The 23,374-nt window shown below is 42.0% G+C and overlaps 1 protein-coding gene across 1 annotated transcript in view; it reads right to left on the bottom strand.

The window, feature by feature from the left end:
• The window catches only part of ADCY5 (adenylate cyclase 5), a 222,248-nt gene that overhangs the window by 8,632 nt on the left and 190,242 nt on the right, over window positions 1-23,374 (bottom strand). The window contains exons 10-17 of the mRNA XM_062578953.1: window positions 20,755-20,899; window positions 19,101-19,198; window positions 16,185-16,272; window positions 8,466-8,582; window positions 6,724-6,888; window positions 4,938-5,113; window positions 1,124-1,150; window positions 146-278 (exon numbers count right to left, since the gene is read on the bottom strand). Of these exons, the coding sequence (XP_062434937.1) occupies window positions 146-278; window positions 1,124-1,150; window positions 4,938-5,113; window positions 6,724-6,888; window positions 8,466-8,582; window positions 16,185-16,272; window positions 19,101-19,198; window positions 20,755-20,899 (949 nt within the window). The remainder of the gene's footprint in view (window positions 1-145; window positions 279-1,123; window positions 1,151-4,937; window positions 5,114-6,723; window positions 6,889-8,465; window positions 8,583-16,184; window positions 16,273-19,100; window positions 19,199-20,754; window positions 20,900-23,374) is intronic.

Here is a 23,374-nt window from a genome sequence, read left to right as displayed (position 1 = left end):
TTACTGATATGTCCAGCTATCTGTCATATTCATCCAAAATTCAAAGGCATTTTTATAAGACACTGAAACTTGATAACAAATGGCTCCACAGTTTTACACCAACACCAGTGGTTCTGTGCACTCATCCAACACGGCAAACACCAACCTGAAGCTTCCAGAGGAAATCGAGCCTTGCAGTAGATTCCACTTGCTGGGCATGCAAGTACAGCGCCAGGACAAACACGGTAATGATGACGGGGGTCACAATCTTCAGCGCGACTCGCGTCATTGCTGGAGCGCTGCAGCCAACAAAAAGACACAATTTCCCGATCATTCGCAGCACCGAGGAACACGCGTCGCTTAGCCGCGCTCTCCAGTTCCCATGTAAGGCTAACCAATATTTGAACAGAAGGTTTTTTTCCTTTCCCTCTAAAGCACATCTTGGCAAAGGGACAAACAATACCTGCAAAAAGCTTATGACTTTGGCTCATGCATGCTTGTTTCTAAAACAGGACTTTGAAACTAGAAATTTAATCCAACTTCTTAGAAAGGCTTAACATCGATATATATTAGCCATTTCTAAGAGGACGGCCATACACGCTGGGCCAGGACTGTGCCTGGGCAAACGGAAATGCTGCCAGCTCTCAGATCGTGTCCACCGTCTCTCGCACTGTCCTCCCCAGCCTCCGAAGTTTGGAGTTTAGTGCTTCCCACACTTGTTAATGGCCTTTATTTTATAAATATTCTAAGAGCTGAAAGGGATGTTATGATATATTTCCAACCCTTGTGACAAGCAAGCAAATAAAAACTGATTGAATTACAAAGTTATACAGTATGAAAGTATTATTTTGATAAACCCTGTGATCTTTAGTTACAAATGAAGTTTACGAGCTGCTCTTATAAAGCAAGTTCATGTCAGTCCCACAGAAAATAGGATGTTCTGAGAGTAGCTACGCATATAAAAAAGGGCAATACTCAGTGCACTTATGGTTTTTCATAGTGTCTTGCCCCAGATCACAGCAACGCATAGTAAAGCAGCAGACAGACTTGCCCACAGCACCCAACATGCTGATACTGCTCCTTGTGAACAGAAAATGCCTGTCAAAAAAAATCATTAAGATTATTTCATACCAAAACAACTCACCATGGTAATGTTGCATTTGCAGACATGCTGAAAAACAAACACACACAAAGCCAAGGTTAGTAAAGTGGTTTGCTCTCTCTGGAACAGGTCCTTTCGCACGTTAAACAGCATCACTGCAATGTGGCACCTCTAACACTGCGTGGGGCTATAACCCTTTTAAAAACAGGGAACAAGATCAAGAATTTGTGTGTGTGTGTTTGCGGGGGAGGGATCGTTGTCTGAACTACACTCAAAGATCCAGAGTGATGGTGCAACACGGTTCATGTGGCTTGTGTGTAAAAAGCCAAGCAGCACTAAGAATCAGAGAATAATTCAAGGCTGATAATGCTAGTGTGGGCTGCTTAGCAAATGCTTGTGCACCCATCACTACTTAATTAGGTCAGGTGGAAAATTTTGTTTTAGAAAGGCAGCTTTGGGATAACTTGTTGCAAGGCCTAACTCCCCTTTTCCCCATTTGCCGTAACATATGGCACTGCAAAGTGCTCGTAGGGAGCAGAGCTGCTGGAGGAGATGGAAGGTATGCTTTTCACACAGCGAAAGGGTGGAAAGGAGTCTTCTGCTAGGTAGGAGCTGGCTCAGTTCCTGACTGATTGATTGCTTGACACTACAGGGTTTCTTCTCAAGTGTGGGTGGCGTATTAGGTGGCTGAGAACCATATATATGTCTTAAAATGCTACTTAAATGAAAAGAAAGAAACCAGTGGTAACATTATTGTAGTGCTTTTGATGCACTTAGAGCTTTGCAGGCTGATAATGTGACACATCTTTACACTGAGAGTCTTACTGTAGTCCTGAGTACTTCAGGTCACAGTTTTTTGAGGCTGGCAGCAACCCTCTTGCTGGAAAATCAGAGCTAGAAACTACCCAAACTGAACTGGCTGAGGGCCTAACTGAGCATAAAATAAAAGGACCTAGTAGGAGTTGGAGATGACCTTTTTCATGCAGCATGATACTCTTCTTCCCCTAAATCACTGCCTTGATAAACATGAGTGCCAGCCCCTCACTGTCACTCAGTCTTAGGATGGGAGAGTAGCAGATGCAAACTTCTGTCCTGGGGCTGCATCTTGCTGTGGTTATCATGCCTACTCTAAAATCCTCAGCCACTATGCAAAGATTACAAAATGTAGCCAACCTAGTAGTCACAATAAAGCTCTGGATTATTAAAAATGCCCACTGCAAGTAAAAATGGAGTTGCATTGGTAGGTTGCTCCTCCTGGGACTGACATTTCCAGTAGCAGATAGCTCTTTAACCAGCTAGAAGGTAACACAGTGAGAAGTCTGCTAAATATATTCAGGTTCAAAGTTAAGTGCCCATCTTCAGCAGGATGGGTGGATGATTTGGGGCACAGCTCCCAGAAGGACAGGAAGGTCTCCCTTATTGCAGCCTTGAAGTCAAGGCTGGACAGCCTTCCAGATCACATGCGATAGCTCAAACACAAATGATGGGCTCATGAAGAAATCAATGGGCGAAATCTTTGCACTCCACTTAGAAGATCACATGGGTCCATCACATCTTTAAAATCAATGTGTGTGTTTATCTTCTGCATAGGAAAAAAGTAACATAATACTAGCTGTGTGCTTCTAGCTTAAGGTTCACATGTCACAATGCTGGTGTGGCACTGCAATCAAGTCTAGCAATGCTCAACGTGCTTAATCAGCCTTTCAGTTGCTTCCATGCTGGGTTATTTTGTACACAGAAGTGTAAAGTGACATCTGCATCACTCCTAATTAGTCAGAGTATTGTAATGGCTCCAGAGTAGACAGTAATTATGTAGCTACAATGGGCATCCAATTAAAGCAATACGTGGCTTTTCTTCTTCTTTTTTTTTCTTTTTTTTTCTTTTTTTTTTTAATCAAGTGGACAACAAGGTACATCTCTAAACTGTGTGTTGTGTGCTGAACTTCCATTTCCCAATGACCCAAATGGTCTGCCTGACTTTGGGGCATTAAATAGTTGCCCATGGAGATCTCAGAACAAAACAAGTATCATTTAGTAAAAGGTAATATAACATCCACAGAAACTTATTTCTGGGAAAACCTGCTAACCTTCTCCACTTTATTACTGACATTTTGATTGTGGAGTGACATAAATTATACTTCTAAGTGCTGCAATTTTGCTTAGTGCTTGACTTAAAGGAATGAAGTGATATTCAGGATAAAAAACGCTTTTATTTCTCTAATTGTGTTAGAAAATGCTAAATAGCTTCTGCTGTTGGAATGCATACCTTCTGCAAAAAGGAAAGGAAACCTCGTTCTCCCTATACCCCCACAGAAAGCTCCACGGGGGGAGCTACATGCTACATGCTACATGCTTTCATTTACTTGAGTTAAAAATATTATTTAAGCGATTTTACTGTCAATGGATGTGAAAGCCATTCCTCTATAAATTATTACTGGGCACACAGAAATCCTACAAATCATGGAATATTAATGTGAAGGACGGAAGTAACTGAGTGCATCCAGCTTGTACAAGTTAATGGCTATCAACAAAGTTGAGCAACTACATAAGCTATTTTATAACATACAAAATAGCACTGGGAAGGACCATAGGTTTCTTCTCAACCATCCTCATGTCTTTAAACCATCAGGGTTGGACCCTTGCCCTACTGGGTTATCCCAGTGCTTACCAGCAAAGAGTTTCCTAGTGTCTGTGTAAATATTCCTTGGTGCAATTAAAGTTACGACTTTGTGTTCCCTCCAACATACACATGCCAAGTTTCTTCTCACTAGTCTCTTTTCTAGAATAAACACTATCAGTTCTTTTCATCTTCTCTAGTATTGTATGCTTTCTAGATCTCTGATTATTCTTTGCTGCTCTGGATTCTTCATTATCTTGAAGCACCTTGCCCAAAACTGGAGAACATGCTTCAGGATAGGCCTTTCCATTGCTCAGTAGGGCGAATGGTCTACTTCACACATCTTACAGGCAAATCTCCTTGTTATACACCCTAGCATCATGTTCACCTTTTCACAACACTATGATTTTGTTGACTCACACTCAAGTACATTGTTGCCTACAAGGGGAAATCATCAAAACAAGCAGTTGGCAAAACTGCTGGTGAGATGTGAAACCTGTAGAGGAGAGCGCGCTTGTGGATATGCTGAATTTACCTCCCTGACATGACCTTCAGGAGAGGGGTAACCATGTCAGTAGGAGGAGGAGGTTGCCACCGTGATTACTATGTGACCTGGCAAATATACTGTGTAAGTAAAAAAGCAACTGCCTACTGCCACTTAACTCAGGCCCCTCTGCTGGGAATTGTGCTGAGATGGGCTATACTGCCAAATTTTCAAATGTAGACATTCATCCAGCAGAAACTGTAAGTAGATCACTAGCCAAATGCCAAGCTCTACCAGCTCTGTCACCCTAACCTGCATTTGGTACACTAGATGTCAGAAAATTTCAGTGATTCATTATTCCATCTGTGAGCCACCTGGAACTGAGGTTTTTTGTTTTCTTTTTTGAGACACGACATTGCTATATTGAGAGTGTACTACCAGAAGCAGTCAGAATGACTAATAGCAGCTCCCCATTTCTGGAAACAAAACCACAGATCACTCTGATTCGAGTTATATTTTGTTATTAATAGATAGTTCATTAGTCAAGTTCCAATTCAAAAAGATCTTATAGGGAACTGTGATCTTCTACACTTCAGAGGTGGATAGCGGCCTTTAATTTACAGCCATGCCTAATATGGTACCATGCACTTCCATTGCTTACACCTTGGCTTTGGGGTCCCCATCCACCTAATGCCACTCTGAAATTACTAAGTGAAAGAAGATATGTGAAGATTTCAGAAATGAAAGGTACTTACTAGGTGTTAGCTGTAACCAGGAGATCTGCATTGTCAAAAAGGTTGACCCCTGGCACTTCCACAATGAGAACATATATAAACTCAATGATTAACATAAGGATCAGTTTTCCAATACAGCTGATCTGAAGAAACACAGAGCAGGCCAGGAGACTCAATAAGACACTGTAGGTAAAGTACTGTATAAAGACAAAAAGGGAGGGGGTAGAACAGGAGAGAGATGCATGTCAGCTGGATAAATCAAAACTGAAAACAAAAGAAACTAAACAGAGGGATTAAAAACAGACTGGGAGTCATGTGGTTGAATGAACATTTAAACCCGTGGCTACTTGTGCGATCCTCTAACATTACAGAGAATTTAAGTGTTAAAATCAAATTGATGGAGAGAACAAATCTGACATTTTTTTATCAGGCATTATTTGCTTCACACAGCTGCCCGGGTGTTCAAGAGGCAGGGGCTCACAGCTGTAGACCCGAGGCAGTGACACATGTTCACCCTAGAGGTGAACCAAACTAGCAGAAAGCATCATCCAGTTATGTTGGAATACTTGGTGCTTTAAGGTCAAATTTGGTCTCAAATTCACGTACCCGCAAAATACACAGGATCACCAGGCTTTTGGCAACTGACACCGCTAGGACTTACTGCTAGCCAGTTGACGCCACTTTGAAAGTATTGCTCCTGCTGATGCAACACATTAAACACACTGGCAAAATACAGGCTGGGCACAGTTCTGCCATCACTTGACAGCATGATCATGTGTTTTTTCTGCCAGCAGTCTGAGAGGAAGAGTGTATATGTATGGCAGTGGAGTCCTTTGCCACATCTTCATGGCTGGGCAGCCTCCATGACCTTGATTTAGCAATAGGAGCTCCTGTACCAGATCCAACATCTGCCCTGGTGAGTAACTGAGTCCCCCTGGGACTCAGTCTCCCCCCTTAGTCCATTTACCAGCAGGACACAGTTCAGGGCTGCGATAGTGTCCTCAGCATGTAAAATGGCTGTTCCTCATTGGTTACAATTCCTTTCTGCCCAGCAGCTGGGCAGCCCTGTGATGGGTGCAGAATGTCTTCAGTTCTCCATTGTGCCAGATTTTGCTCATAAGTCTTTCTGTAGAAATACTAAGAAGCTTAGTAGGGTTGAAAGTCACAGTAAGGGTGGTCTCAGAATCCTTACTGAATTAGATGCTGACAATATTCCCATTAGCTTATATGGAAACAGCTCCAGGGCTCCAGTGGGACAACACCTCAATGGTAACAGATCAGCTATAAATCTATAACATTGCCACAAACCCAAAAACCTAGACATCTATTCTGCCCTCATCCAAGACAGATTTTTTTCCCTCCCTTTTTCGGTTTCCATCAGACAACTTCAATGGCTTGAAGTTCTGCATGCTATTAAGGATTTCTTAGAGAAAGGCCATTTCTCCTGCTACAGGCAGGACCCAACAATTATAAAAGCCTACTGCTTAGTCAGCCCTGAAAGAACTTAAGCAGATCTCCAGTTCATCCTAACTAGAGTCTATGGGTAGCAGATTTAGTGTACAAATCATCCAGGCACCCTGGTGACTTTGCACAGAGCTCTGAGCTTAAGCACTCTTGAAAATCAGACCGCTCATTCAAACGCATGAACGCAGGCTCATATGATAACTTCAGATATCCAAGTTTGCGTGTGGTAGCCTGTATCAGTCCCATAACATCAGTCAGCAGCCATCTACTTTCCTCTGCAATCACCAAGTTTTATAGCCCTTTCTCAGATCAAGCTCTGCAACACATTCTTTTCAAGCAATACCTCTGGAAAGTTGCAGTTGGGCAAAGGACTGTCACAGAATCCCTGCAAGGTGCCCAGGCTGTAGTTGGAAGTCAGGTTGCTGATAAGGCATATGTCCACCCGGTCACGAGTGATGTTGTATTCTGCAGCCATGCAGCTGGCAAGATCCACAGTGCTGCACATGAACTGAAGAAAAAGGTAGCATTAAACTCAAAGGCATAGACAAGGAGAAGAGAACCAAATAATTTATATCATTTTAAAAGTCCCTTGGAAATGGCTATCCAAGGAAACCAAGTGATGTGCAGAATGGAATCACTAGTTTTACTGCATGTGTAATGACTATGTTTTTTCTCTTATAACTATTAATTAATAAAATCCAGGCCATGCACTCTAGAAAACAAGTTCACTGCTCAACATGTATAATTCAATGTTTGAAGGTTTACAGGCAAGGCCGAGGGCCTGTAGATATTACACTACAAATACATCCCATTTTCTGTGAGAAGATCTTGGTGGTGTTGTATTTCTACTGACAGGACTTTCTGAATTGATAACTTTCCTCTGCCATCTAGAAGTTCCTAAAGCTACTGCTGTGGATTCTTCTGTAGGAAAGAATTTTGCATCAAAATTTAAAGAGTAATTTGTTACATTACTCTGAGGCAGAGGTAGATGCCCGTCCTGATCTCCTCTGTGCACAGCTCTGCTTGTCCGTTTTACTAATTTTTACATTAAGCAATTCACAATTGCAAAGAACCACATATCATGCAGAAAAATAAGAATAATTCCTGCTTGGTGCTCCGCAGCCCACACTGGCTCTTTGCTGGTGTGTTATGGGGGAAGACTGTGGGAGTCTCGAAGCCCTGAAGCTCAGGGTCTCCCCCTCACACAAAATAGGGCTCTACCAGTCTAACGTGAACACATCACGCTTCTCCAGTGCCTCCCACTGAAGTATCACCATGCAGAATAAAATTATTCCTAAATCTCTACTATCTACACAGGGAAGCTGGGACAAGAGCAGGAAGTGGCCTTGCTGTTTAGGTGTTTAAACTGCTCTGTGTCAGTGCAAGTCGGTGCCAGGTCCATACTTCCTCAACCAAGGCCGTAACTGATGGGAAGTGAGCTATGTAGAGTCTTTGGAGCTATCTCTAAGACCAGGGCTTTAACCCCAGGACCACCTCTTTTTATCCTTCAAGTCATTTATACAGGTGAGAAAACCAGTAGCCACAAGGTCCAAAAGAACAGCGCATCTCTCTCTGAATTTGAAATTAGCAGCAGTGTTTGGACATGAAACAAAATCATCCAGGTCCTGAAAGTGTGATTTAAAGCACAGCCTTTACAGTCTCTGTTAAGTGACTGCTACACTCAGAGCAAATTCAGCACCTGCAGAAGGCCAGCACAAAACCTACGCCATAGTTAAGTCCTACTCAATACTGTGGGAGTTAAATGACGCGTGGGCCTTGTGCTGGCCCTTCACGCTGGGATACGCTTCAGATTTTTTTATGTATTTGTGGCAGAAACATTTAAAGAATCAGAAAAGAACATAGTCACAAAAGTAAAATCAGCGGTAGGCATTTAACATCCCAGGGATGTAGCTGTCTAGCTCCAATTTCCTTTCTGTGCCCAAGGAGCAAATGAGAACTAACTTCAGAGGCTCTACTAACCAGGCAGTGTTATGTTAAGCCCAGTGGTTTTAAACGTTATGGCACCAGAGAGCACCAATACAAAAGCCATACAAATAGCAGGTCTAAAGGAAATAACATACGTACCATGTTGACAAAGGCAGATAGAAAAACCAGGATAATGGCAAAGACTCCAACTAAGGTACTGTTGGTCCTGGACTGTACAATCTTCTTAGAAAGAGTCTGAAGTGGAGCTGGGAAAAGCTGGATATGGAGGAAAAAAAAGATTAAATAAAACATGTAAAATCACTAGTTGTTGCAAGGATTACAACTTGCATTCGAGCTGCCTATGCCCTTCAGGACGGTGTCTGTCTGGCTGCTGCACAAGGGTTGGAGGATGGTGACAAGGGACAGAGGCTGTGGGATATAGGCAGGAATGTGACTGCATCGTGGCAGCACAGCCCAGCTGGCTTGTCAAACCTAGTTATTCCTTCCTAATGGAAATGCTGGCTCCTGAGTCAAGACAGTACAGCTTGCAGGACTGCACTCATCTTGTCAGGAGAAGCAAACTACGAGTTATCCGTAACTGAAATAACAAGGAACTGCAACCTGTAAGTTATTGGATAAAAAAATAAAAGAAAACAGAGATGAAAAACAAATCTTATATGCCTTTTGTCAAGAAAGGGTATTACAGCACTTCCTGATACCATTTCAGAAACATACTGTTAAAAGGTCCAGGACAATCTCATGATCTGTAATACCCTCATGGAAAGGCACTGGAAAAATCAGCTGGCCTTGCCTTGTCTACACTCAGCACCAGACACAAAGGACTAAAAATAACCTTTGGTAAGGGCAAGCACAAAGCTTCCTGAAATAGCCTCCCCCAGTGATTCACCACTATCGAAGTTAGAAAGCGTCTTCTCATTACCGAACTGCAGGCCTGTTTGGTTTGCAGGTGCTGCCCTGTGCTCTAGGTGGGAACCGCTCCCACATTAACTGCAGGCAAACCAGGAGCCCTGCGCAGCACGGATCGCACAGCGCCTCCTTCCACTGCATCAGCTACTAAAAAGTCCTAAAGGCATCGAAAGAACTTCCATCTCTCCATTCAGCACCGCTGTCCCGGGGCAAACTCGGAGCTGGAGCAAAGAGAGATGGTCCGTAGGAAATCCTGGGGCACTTTCCTGGGGACCGGGGAGCGTCAGCTGCTCACAGGAAGAGGGGCTCTGCTGCCGACTGCTCGAGTTTTTCCAGAATCCAACTCTCCTTTCTATATCAACACACTACATGAATAAGCAAACCACTAGAGGGTATTTTTAGAGACACAAAGAAGCTAGCAGCACAGCGACACGGCGCTGCAATTTAACTATGACTAATGTTTCTATTAAAAGGCCTGCTTTTCTCTTTTATCCTTCACTCTTACATCTTCAGAGAGGCAACATTTTGTCAGTGCCTGGCTGCCCACACAGCAGTCCTACAACGTAATTATGAAGCGTTTGGATGGCTGCAACGCTGATTAGCTGGGGACTTTTACTGAGGGAAAGAGAGGCTGACATGGCGAAAGTTTTTCAAGAGCTGACTTCACCTGCTACCAGCATGCACATAAAAATTCAGCTAACTCTCAGAGACCAAAGGGCCAATCTTTACTTGGGGAGGGTGGTGGAAGAAAAGGAGAAATCAGGGTTCTGATCTCTTTGCACTCAGTGAGAATCGACTGAAATTTACTGATTACTTATACAATCCATCAGGCCCATGCAGGTGATCTAAAACAAAACAATCTCCCTCTTTTTTAGAAATAAACCTTGCTGATACAGAAATTCTTGACTCTGCTGATAATCCAGAATCAAAATACTTCTTTTCCCTACCATACCTAGCTGTTCCTAGACAGACATCAGCTAACAGATTCCCACCATCTCAGGGATGTAGGACAACACCCTTAGGCTTTCCTCCTCTCTTACCTTTATAGGGTTTTTGTATCCATGAGTTGTCACCCCTGATAAGGTCTTTTAAACTGCTACCCTCAGTCTGCAATATAAGATCCAGTATCATGGTGCCTACTGGTCCATGCTGACAAGCAAATGATAATCTTCATCCCTTAGAGGATACTATCCTCTGATTTATTGTGGAGTGACATTAATGGGAACTGTATATGTTGCCCAACAGTATAATACAGTGTTAAATCTCCAGTGGCTATAGGAATTTGGAGAAAATGTTTGCTGAATACAACCAAAAGACTGATATGCTTTGCCTTGTGTCTTCATGACTGTCCACAGCCTTTCTAAGAGCTGCTCCTCACTGATGCTCACATCACCACATGTGAGAGGAATCAGGCAGAAAGGTTTCTAATCTATCAGCTAAGATTCAAGGGAGGTTGCAGGGGGCTGATTAAATTGGATTTCAATATTCAGCTTCAGTCAGCAGATTTGCTTATAAAAGGCTAAATTGGAAAGAAGCAGCCAAATCTGCAAAAAATATTTCTGTGAAAAGAGAAGAAATCACAAAGGAGGAAAAAGAGAATTAGCAGTGGATTTTTATCCTTACTGGCGGAGCTGTTATGTACTAGTGTTGTAGGACAGTAATAACTAGCACTTAGTATTTCGCTCTTCCAAACACCACCTAAACACTAAATTAATATCATAACACTTCTTCGAAAGACTGTTCTCATTGGACAAATGGAGAAACTGAGATAAGGCAGCATTTATCCCAAGGTATCATTTAAACTGACTCAGGAGATTGAGGCTGGACCTGGACGAGAACGTGACAGGTCTTGCTGCCCTGCAAGGCTCATGTTTGCTCCTGGTGGCCAAACTCCACAAAGGTACGTATGGGTCTAACCTCTCTCTGCAATCTTTGGGAAATCAGGCACCTAAATAAAACTTCGGAGTGCTTTGTTGGGGATCTTAGCTCAAGCCCTTGTTGCCAACAATCCTCCAAAAGCCAGATTTTGAACCAAGCCTGAGATATCAAGCAAAGCTACCAAGAGAAGGCACTTCAATTCTAATGAAAACGTGTTTTCTTTGTATTAATCTTGGTTTTCATCACTTTGTGAAGTACCGAAAAGGTTAAATTAATTAACAAGTGCAGCCAGAAAAAAAGTCTTGAAGATGAAACTAATGCCAGAAACTGTGATTGATTAGGATGGCAACAGAGAGCACAGCGGTACAGCCACACCACGCATCATTTTACAGAGGCAAATATAGAGACCAGGAATGGTTGCCACTTGGAGGACTTCCATGATAGTTGCAGTGCTAACAGGTCTGCTTCAATCTAGTAATGTTCCCTCCAAAGATGCATCTGCAGGCTATGGGTACAGCAAAAAAAACAGCCCCCCCCCCCCAAAAAAAAAAGGAAAATTCCCTTCCTGTCCAATAAAATCCCTTCTGTCCTAGTAAAAGACTTAATAGGAGTAAAATCTTGCCTCAGTGAAAAACAGAACAACAAGGCAAGGTCTAACGAAATGGCATCTCTAAACCTATGTCTACACCTATGCGGAAAAGAGGTTAAAAGAAAGGCAGTGATCTGTTTGGCTAGCCAAATTCACGTTTGGATTGCTACACAAGCTTGAGGCCACCTGTCAGCGCTCTCAAAACCTCTGCATCAAGAAAAGTAACCTCAGTGGGAGAAAGTAAACTAGATTGTCCAATTGACTCCAATTCACATGTATAAATGCTGCTAGAAGACATAAGTTCAAGGGGAGAGTCCCTGAAAGTGTGCAATTAGCCAATTCTATCTTTATTACATCTGATGTAGAGATAGGTATTTTTATACAGGGGAAGATGGGGCAGAAGAACTAAGTGCTTTCATATTTGGAGATTCACCCTGACTGGTCAACAAACCAGGCTGACACTGTTGTAGTAATGCTGATACAGAAGAGGAAGGCAGAGCACTGTTGTACAGGTGAAAGTCCAAACTTAAAAAGCATTGTAACAAGTAGAAGTGTTACACTGAAGTTAATCCACAACCTCCATTCATTTGCATGACAAAAAGCACACTAAACAGTATTTTGCGGTAACAGCTGATCATAGACAGGAGAGTAGTATTTCTCCTTTCAATTTTCTTAATATATATTGTGGATAAGGAAAACCAGTTGGATACAATTACTGGTGTGTGGTGAAACAAATAAAAGTAGGAGGTCCTTAAGTTTTGATTTTTCAATTTATAACACAAGCCTTTGAGTCATTTTGAAGTAAATTAAGATACCTCTGAAGTATAAACAACCTCTCCAGGCAACCTGAAGCTGCAAGTCCACTTACATAATTTATTTCATAGTGTATTATTAGTCAATAAAAAAAGAAGCACAGTTTTCAGAGGGTTTTCCCCCCATTTGTAGAAGAAGAAAGAAAAAAAAATCTTCATGAGCTTCTACCCTAGCCTCGAAAGACAGAAAAACAGATAGGCAAACTGTACCTATCCAAGGCACTACCATCTTAAAATCCTATGATCTTGTAAGGGATAACTTGGATTCTCTCTCATACTTGTTCCCAGGAACATGCAAAAAGTAGAATTCCACAGAGCAATGTATATACCAAAAGTTATGGATTTCAAGAAGAAATACAAACTTGGTAAGTTGGTAGCAAAACAGATGTCTGTCAGTGGAGTATTTGAGAAGGGACCCTGGTTCCCATGACCTTAGATTTTTGGGGGGAAGAAACACCATCCCTCAGTGGCCAAGTCTTCATTGAGCATCAAAGCACAGAACTGGGACACTCTTGTTTATTACAGCTGAAGAAACTTGGAAAGCCAAGCTGGCTGGGTTGGTAATTCCAGGATCAACTTCTAGTACATGGAGAATTTTATAGAAGAAGATAATAATGACAGCAAAAGAAAATAAAATGCAATCAAGCTGTCCAGAAAGAGCCTGCTGGCAACAGTCAAAGACAGAGATGAAGAGGCCAAAACAAGGAAGGAAAATCTCACATGAAAGCTGGAAAGAGGAAGCAAAAAGGGCCACTTATCACGTAACAGCACAGAAAATGGACAAAAGTTATGCCTCTGATGTTCCTGGGTTGAACACCTGCCTTCCAACCTTGTATGGAACTATTAGTATGTAAAACACATGCCTTCCTATCCCACATCTGACTGTGAAATAAATAAATAATGCAGTCTCTGATATCCCTATGTCTTAAAATTCCATCTAAAGGATCTGTAAAAATGCCTTCCTTGTGTGTATTCATAAAATACTGGATCCTGCTCCCGAGGCTTAAGCCTTAGGCCACGCCACACAAGTATCACAACAATAAAATCCCTGTATGAATCCTGCCGTAAGTCAAAGCCTGATCTGTAAGCTGCTAGCAGTATTTTATATAATGCTCTTTAAACAACCTGAAATGTGGATTGTGGGGTGGGATTTGCTTTGGGGTGATAGGCTGGAAGCACAGGCAACTGGAAGACTATTACAACCCTTACTCTTTTTGAAAGTTGTTATTCTGAGTTTTGAGAGGTATTTCTCTCCGCTAACCCAAGCCCTCAAAGCATCTTTTTGAGTGGTTGGTACAGTAGTAAAGCAATACCCCTTAATCAAGGGCTGGGCAAACCGATCAATTAGAAAAAAAGAATCTTATTTGAAATACCAAAATCTTTCATGATAGAAGCAGCTTTAGCTTTGGGAGCTGCTCACGTTCAACAGGTAACTGGCCAAGCCAATCCTGCAGCAGAAGTACACATCCTCACAAACAAGCCATCCCATAATCAGATGCTCCAATGCAGAAGCTAATTTGGGGCACTAAAAAAGTGGCAATCAAAAAAAAGTACAGGAGCTAGAAAGCCCTATATTTTTAATATCTGCAATTCATGCACATATACCACTGGTGTCAGCAAATGTTATACATAAATACCCTGTGGGTCTTGGTCAGAATGCTGAAAACTCACTTTTGGAAATACCAGGAGCTTTATAAGATCCCCTTAAATTCTGGTGTTGTTTCTCTAATCCACTGTGGCACCTGTCCATCTGTGTTTCCAGGACCTGTCCAGTAAGGCAAAGCCAGCCTAAAAACAGCTGCAGGCACCACTGGACTCCTTTATGGGAGCTTGGAAGTTAAGGGCAAAGAAAGCACAACATATCAACCTCTCAGGGTTGAAAAATCCTGTGTGCTTTTTAAATTAATCATTAATTTAGACCAGTAACAAGGTTAAACAAACCAAAAAGCCCCAAGCCAACATCAAAAACTTTGAATGATGAAAAAATGCACCAGAAAATGCACTCAGAAAAAATGAGTGGTGCTGTCAGTTTGTGAAAACAATTTAAGCTTGTAAAAGTCAATGGGTGAAAAACAGCTGTGCTCTTTGAAATCTGCCTGGTTGCAGGTTGGCCAGACGCTTCAGAGGTCTGGGGCTGCCAGAGCTCCTGCGTCGTTATTTGCACAGGGCCACGCGTCGCGGATGAGCTGGTGTGCTGGCCTGGCTCGGCGCGGCTGGCGGCGTGCTGGGACGCCGCTGCCCGTAGCGCTGCAGCGTAAACAGCCTTCAGCACAGCTCGGCACTGGCTTGCCGAGTACTTTCTGCCTGAGACCAAAAGCTCTCCACAAGGGCTATCGCTTTCATTAATGGCAGATCACCAGTCTACAAAGTAAGGACACTCAGTAGCATCCTCGTGTGCAATGGGCACACGACATATAACGGGGCACCGTTGGGTATTATTTCCCAGCGCAAGGGATCCAAGTCTTCCTATTCTTCCTATTAGCACTGTTCTCTCTGACTTGAAATTCCGACTGCCAGGAAACACGGAAGACTTGCAACAAGCAAGGTAAACATGCAGGACCACCGGGACGCCGCACTTATGAACCAGGCTCTTTTAAAATGTTCATGACCTCAGGGAAGCCCTGGGAGCTGCAAGTTTAAACATAACCTGAAGCTTCATTCAGTGGAAACAGTTCATAGCTCTTATTAAATCAGAAGGCAAAACTTAATTCTCAGAATTGAACTTTCAAAAATCAAAGACATGAAAGGTGTAAATCTGTCAAGAGCACCCACCTTCAACTGTCGAAAATGGAACAGAGAAGAAAATTAAAGTGAGGCAAATCATTTCCCTGACACAATCCATTACCTGACTATTTCTTCTGCAGGAAACAAAAAATGTTACTGAGCTATTTGTTCAAAGCTCTTGAGGAATGAAGCTGAGTTTGGACTAGGGAGTCTGAATCCTAACATTTTCCAGGTTCAGACATTGTTAGCATGGAAGAATCCTCAAAACAGCAGATACAATCAACTACGATCAACATTTTAATACAAATACTTTTGACTGAAAAGTATAAGCACATCACCCTTCCCAACAGCACTGACTGCCATTTTATCACAGAATGCCAAGAATATTTAATGTTTTCAGTTTTCACAGTACCTATTTCTTTGCTTATTGGACACCAGTTACAAAAGGGAGCTCACTAAATGCTGAAAGCTCTGCACACTCATCTGAGAAAGGCTGATAAAGTTATATATATTAATGGTTTTTATGTCCCCCCAGGACATTTTTCCTTGATGATATTCTGCTTCTGATTATCTGCCTACCAAAACATGCATATGCAGCAGGGGGACAGTACACAGGCTACTCTGCAGGAAGTTTACAGGGAGGAAACGAATGGTCAGTGTTTTGTTCCACATTGGGAAATGTGTTCTTCTTATGTCAATACGAGAACGCCTGCAGGGGACTTAATAGACATGCAGATCTGCAGAGTGATTACTTCTTGCTGAGCTAAAGAGACGCCAACCCTAACATCTGTTTGCAGTTCATTCTGCCTTATCAAAGGCTTTTTCTGTAACCCTTATCACATAGTGTGGAAAGGACTGCTAACAAAACATGCTCTGTTAGCTTAGGAAACAGATTACTGATCCAGTCGGCTTAGGCAAAGGGCTCCACAAAGAAACAACATTGCTCACCTTTACACAGGAATAAATGACTGAAACAAACACCACCGTGGTCAGGATCAGGAAACAGGTCAGGTAAAAACCCAGCATAAACGTAGAGCTGAAATCAAGGAGATTTTTTTGTTTTTTAATGCACACCACATAGAATAGCTACAGTTCTGCTCTCTAGAATATGACATTTGTACAAGCTATGACACACTGCACGGGCTCTCCAATTAGGATAGCAGTAGGAGATATGAGGTGCCTTGAATACCAACAGATCCCCTGTCCTATTTTGAATTACTCTCACAGGCTGCAGAGCAGAGAATACTGCATCTTGTGTTGCAATCGCCTTCCTGCCAGGGTGACAGCAGAGGGGCTGAGAAATATTTCATGCACTACAGGAGAGGACAGCACAATTTACTGCAGCGGGTCAGCCCCCAAGCTGGCTGTGGATAAGAGACCCCTGGGAAGGAAGGCTTGCTGAGCTCTGCAATGTGGGCAGCTGTGGCCAGGCACATAAGAAACCTGCAGGGGAGGTGCATTTCATCTCGAGCTAATGCGACCCTCTGCCCGGCCTTTCACGCGTGCCTCTGGAAGAGCTGGGAACCCCGCGCTTTTTAAGAGGGAATATAGAGAGAGAGCTCAATAGGGTTAGATAACCCACGCAGAGTGTACATCAGTGCTCTGCCTCTTAAATGGGCTGGGAGCAACCACAGCAAGACGATAGTTAGGGGAAACAGCTTTAGCCCAGTCAGTTTGAGAGTTCCTCCTTTTTCTCTGTTCCTTCCACTTTTGAAGTACAAACAAGACCTGGGGCCAACATTGTATTACGCATTTTGATGTGTTTTGATCATGAAGATATTCAACAACAATTTCCCAATGATTGGTCTCAGTGTGAAAGGACAGGCCCCCTCCCAGGAGTTTGCCTTGTTCATAATTTAAAGGAAGTGTTCTTGCAACGTGACATTAAGGCTAACCACACCAAAGCCAGCTGGTCTCTGTGTTCTTTCATGACTACAAAGATAATTGTACTTGCAAATTCACTGCTTGAGCCTTTGTGAAATTCATTAAAGCTATTCCTCTTTATCATCACAAATTATCACTGCCATTTTGTCTCAGGTTTCGGATTCAAATTCCATATTGTGTCTTTCATGAAGCCCTGCTGCTTAATTGTTATCTTCAGTAAAAGACTAAACTATGCAATTGAAATATAAGGAAAAACAGGCAAAAGGTGATGGAAAATATATCTGACTTGCTCTTAAGACACTAAACTTATTTACTCTCCAACAAAGTTATCTTTCAGACAGCTCAGGCTGCATAAGGATGTCGAAGAAAAACAAAAACAAACAAAAAAACCCACAGCCCCCCCACTCTTATGAGCCATGTAAGACTGACCAGTATGACATTTACACCATACTGTCTTAAGATATTGCTGTCGTGTAACACAGAAGAGCCATCCATATGGTTGTCACAGATCAGAAATTGTCAAGTTGTTATTCTGAATGTTAAACTGGGTTTTATAAAGACAACTTGGCGGCTGCTTAGGAAGTTTGATGAGCGACACAAAGGCTGTTAGAGGGCCTCTTCAAATGTGAATTCAAGGCACGAACATCCACTTGTGAAATCCAAAGTGTAATCCGTTAATAAATGAGGGCAAACTTTTAAAGAACACCTTTAGTCATCATTGCATTAAGTGCTGGGATTGATCTGATTTCACTTTTGAGCTTCCTCCAGCTTCACTTCTTATTTGCCTACGTGGATCCTTCTGTTTATACAGCACATTTCTATTAATGCCATTTTCCTGATTCAATCTTTCTGTGACCAGAAGCAACTGCCCTCTTGCTCAGGAGAGTGAGTGACCTCAAACAGTAGACATAGGTTCTATGACCTTCCAAATATCTGATCCGAATGGTACAAACCAGTGTCTTCTCTGAAAACAAATGTGGTGTGAACAGAAACAGAAATCAGTTGTGATGACAAATCAGAGTATCGAGACTCTCTCTGAACTTTTTTTTGTCTTTTTGTAATGAAATGTTTTTAGAGTTTCTGTGATCTTGCTCTTTAAATTAAAAAAGAGTAACTCCAAATTTATTTCCAGCACAGTGGTACACAGTGAAGGAGATATCCTTGCTCTGAAACCAGAGCACTGGAAAGTATTACCATGCTTTAATTTGGTTTTTTTTTTCAAGAATTCTTTGCGAGTAAATACCATGTCTGTGGAGCTTCCTGCTAGAAAAGATCCAGTGGGTTAGCCTGTGACTTTCAGATAAAGAAATACACTGCAACAGTCCAAAGGCACAGTACCCCACAGTCCTGAGACGCTTAATTCCACTCTGGTCCCTCTCTTGCCTGGGGAAAAAAATGATTGCAACCCTTTAACTGAATGTGAGCTGCCCACAACTTGGGCATGTGTAGCTCAACTCCCTCTGAACCTTTCTTCTTGCACTGATACTCCAGAGTACCAGTGCACTGGTACTCCAGAGTCCAGAGGAACTTCTTGCACAGGTACTCCAGAGTCCAGAGGAACAAATAGCTGAGAAGTTAGACTTCATCCATAAAGCAGACACCACTCTGTCCTATTGCATTTAGATAAGAAGAGAGTCTAGCCTTATGTTGTGAATGTATAATGTGCCTTAGTGAAGGCACCAACTTAGTGATATTTGTTTTCCATGGGCTTATAAAAATACTACTGTAGTTTCCTAAAATGGAGGTAAATGTTAAGACAAAACATGCTGGCAAAACAGAAATCCTCACATGCCAGTGAGGAGGTTAATTCTGCTCCAAAAATGAGTGAAAACAATAAGCATCATGCATCACTTGAGCGTGAATTATTTAAGGATTTTTCTCTTCCCTTTGGTGCTCTGAAACCTCAAGAAAAACCAAAGAGAAGTAGGGCAGAATACAGGAGGGGTGCAGATGGGAACAAAGGGATGAAAAGATACTCACTGTGGCATGATTATGATTTGAACAAAGCAGATGAAGAGGAAGACTAGGGAGGCACAAGCCACGTAGGCTCCAAACCTGTCATCCACCTGCTTGGAGTACTGCAAGAAAGTGAACAGAGTTACATTAGCGTGGGAAACACAGTCAGCTGCCTTCTGCCCACAAAAGCTTCTTATGTGGCTTCTTTTTATGTCCTTAGAAAGCACCACTGGTAGGGAACATCTAAAATTGAGAAGTCTCCTTCTCCCTGGGCAAGTGTAACACCTCAAACAGAACCAAAGCCACGGAAGATACCCACGTAGGTGGATGAAAAGAAGATTCACCCTCTGCTCCTTACATGAGAGGAACAGAAAGTGGTTAACTGAGACCAGAATTCTAGGTCACCATTGGCAGATATTAACTTCTTCCATGGGAAGTTTCCTCCAACAGGAAAGTGTGTTGCTAATGAGAAAACCTCTGTTTTTGTGCAGACGGCTTGGCTGGTTCTAATGATAGTGCAAGGATGCTGCAGTTTTCACATAGCCATTCATTCCAACTACTTATCAACAGATCAGTCACATGGGAGCTGTATCCGATTCCCAAAGAAGCTTTATTTAGCTTGAAGCACAGTGCTCATTACAGATGGGCTCAGTGACTGAACCATGAAATAAAAGATGCTCAGAACAGGTGAACTGCTAATTTCCCTAGCAGTTTTCAGCCATAAAATTAAAGTGAAGTAGCTGGGGAAAATTACATGCTTGTGCTTTTATTGAATCCAACACTGATTCATTGAGTAGCTGTAAATCCTGTGAAAGTCTGCTTTTTTAATAGGTTGCAACTCTTATGATTGAAAGAGCATTTCTAAATAATATGTTAAAACAATTACCTCGAATTTAATTATTATTAGCTATCTAACAAAAGCTTTTCCCATTAAAAAATGAGTTTAACTTCAAGACAGCTCAAGTATCCCAAGGACCTGTGTTATTAGGATTAAAAATAAAGACCTTAATTTTCTTTTGGTAATTAAAAACAGTTGCTTATATGGTATCCTTCATAATAGCATCCAGGTATCTCCTGACAGGGCTGAATTGAACTTTGCAACTTTCTAGAGAAGCTGTTGTCTTCATATAATAGATTGAAAAATTGAAAATGTTACCCTCATTTCCCAAATCTAAGAGAGATGATTTTAACTGTTGCTTAACACAGCTTCTCCAAAGACAAGAGGAGTATGAATGTACCCTAGTGAATCTGGATGGCCAAAGGAAGACAAGAGCTCCTCCAGAAGTGATTCAGATCTCAGGCTGCATTCTCAAACAGTCACTTTCTTCAGTGATCGAAGGAGATGAGGGGTGACTGCAGTCTCACTTTGGATGCCTTAAGCTCAGTGGAATGGATCAGGCTTACTCCTTGCAGGTCATCACTGCATATTCATGTGTGTCTGACAGAAATGGCTTGGCTTTCCTGCCTAGTGCTCCCTTCAGATGACTGTGGCTTTGTAGGGATACATATACATTACCATTTCCGTAAAGAAGCAGAGATTTTTTTAAATTCACAATCCCACCTCCAACATCTAAAATCTAACTTTACCTTTAAAAATAAAAGCTTCAGCTTATGCAGGAGAATCAAAACTCACAAGAAGCCTGACTGACCTGTTGCAATGATCCGTCAACAACATTACCTTTTTCTCCAAGTCAGGCTCCCTGAATGTTAAGAGGAACTTGCGCACGTGCTCAGAGCGCAACCGGTCAATGCTTCTAGCATCAATGGCACGGCCCAAAAACTCATCGACTTCATCTTCCGGGTTCATACTTTCCTGTGTATTCCTGAGGAGATGTCACAAAAAGGGAACGTAAGAGGACATGACAATTTTCTATCCAGTTACCATTTCACTGTATAACAAGCTGGGGGTTAATGACATTTCACTTATGACAACTTTTAACTAGAAAGCAGATTATGAACTGAGAGGAAAATGGTATCAGCTCGAGAGCTCATTGCCAGTCCTGAGTCTACTAGTAAAAAGATTTTATTTACTTGCTCTTTTTCTGTACTACATCTATCATGGAGCTGTTTTCTTTCTGTGAAGTCTTTTTACCATGTTTCACTCCCTAAAAGCATTCAGCAGTTTCCCTCCACGATTCCTCTGCCTTAGTCTTCCCTGCATTTCAAGACTCTTATAGCCATTATTGCATGAACTGGCAAAATGATTCATGAAAACAGTCATCGCTCCTGTTTCCCAATATCATTTCTGTAAATATTCCTGTGAAAATTTCTGAATTTGAACAATTCTCTATTTTTGAGCATTTACATTGTTCACAAGAACAAATGTGGGGAAGAAATGTGGCCTGACTCCTCACCCTCTCCCTTTTGTGCAGTCACTTATAAGTGTGGGAAGCATAGTTCAGATTGAAATGTTCTGTTCACTTATACAAGATAGTTACTTAACATACTTGAGCTGGGAAAAAGGTAGCAAAAGCAAAGACAGTGTGAAATTAGATTCCACTTTCCAAAACTGTGGAACAAGATTTTTAAATTGCTGATAACCTTCAGTGCCAGTGCATTTTTAATGCTCTGTTACAACTTCTGAAAAATGGGGCTTATTTTCAAAAACTTGAAAAAATAACACCGAAATCAACCTGAGACATCCTGTGCTATAAGGAATTTGAAGCAATATCTCCTCCCCTCAAAAACCTCTAGTTACTTTTAAAGTCTACCGGTATTTTAATGACTTGATGTTGTCACTTTAAAGGCCTGTCTTAAATCTAGCTATAGGCAGAAATTAAAAGCTAATACTGAAGTGATATTTTCCCTGCTCTGTTTGCATGATTGCCAAGGACACAGAGCTTTTGCTGGGGCATATTCCAGTGGATAACTATTTCCATGCACAAATCCCATGATGGTAGAGCAGCTTATAGTTCATGTTATGTGACCTTCACCTTATGCACTCTTAAAAAAAAAAAAAAAAAAAAAAAAAAAAGGAAAGAAAGCCTGAAGACTGACAAGCAAAATGAAAAGCCACTCAGCTGTATTTCCTAGGTTTTATTTGTGCTGCATAACAGTGTGTAAGCACAAATACTGCATGTAGCCAGCAGGCCTCTATACGTATGATTATACTGCAAGTAAAGACTACTTAAAACGGCTTCCCAAATTTTCCAAAAACTTTTTGCAATAGCAGACCAGATTTGTAGAAGCACTCTGCACCCACAACTCTACTATGTACCTCTGACCAAAAGAAAAATAAAGCAGGCCCATTGCGTTTGCATGCCACCCCCTTTTGCCCCAGCCAATAGGCTGAACTTGTCTGCACCTCAGCTGTGTCGTGACGACTCATCATCTGCATCTCTACAGTAACAGTATGGTAAATGCAAGTCTATTTTGTCTCAACGTCTGTATCATTATAATAGCAAATTTTAATATTTCAATAGGGTTGGGGGGAAAAAAGAGTTGCTTTTTGAGTCTAGAGCTATTTATTCCTTGTAAGGCATTTATTCCACTTTGAAATTGAATGTGGTTTTGTCCCTTGAAGGAAAGGAAATTCAGTTTCCTTTGTAGATGCTTCCTTGAAGGAAGCATATCTGCTTAAACACTCAAGAAGACACAGCTTGTTTTCACTCAGTCCTCACAATTCTGTCCCCCAGACTCACAAAAATGAGCAAGGAGATTATTAGGCTTCATATTTACAGAAAGCCTTCCAAGACCTTACTAGTTATTTACACATTTGAGTCATTCACATTTACTCGTTTCATACCACATATGAGAGATGCAGCGTATTTTCCCCGAGAAGCCAGGCTAAAGAGCCAGCTCAGCACTTTCGTGAACCTCTGTTAAATTTAAAGTTGCCGTCGAAAAGCATCGCTCAGGAAGACATAAAGAGAAGAACGAACCACGCTCAAGTTCTAGCCAACTTTGTAATAAGTCATTATAGGTCTAAGGATATTTCTAATACTACATTAACTTGTGGGACTGCGGCTTAGGGAGAAACAGCCCTGCAAGTTTGAAATCGCTGTGGATATTCCCCGTGAGGGGCCCATGTACACACAGACCGCAGGGAAGCTCAGGCCCCCGAACGTACCTCGCTGCTCGGGGGACTTTGGCAGCCCGCTACCCTGCCAGCTGCACCCAAGCTCATCAGGATGGAGCAACTCTGGGTACGTTTGCAAAACCGGATAGTTTGAATGGAAAGACGACATTTTCCAGCGCTGCAGAGTGCCCTAGAGACAGCGCCTGTAAGTCAGAGCTGAGGGCCTGCGGTAGACTAACGAAAACCATATGTGGAAATGCTTATGGACACCACTGTGGTG

The sequence above is a fragment of the Rhea pennata genome, chromosome 6 (genome assembly GCF_028389875.1).
Source record: "Rhea pennata isolate bPtePen1 chromosome 6, bPtePen1.pri, whole genome shotgun sequence".
NCBI classification, from domain to species: Eukaryota; Metazoa; Chordata; class Aves; order Rheiformes; family Rheidae; genus Rhea; species Rhea pennata.
This window is presented reverse-complemented; position numbering and strand designations above follow the sequence as displayed.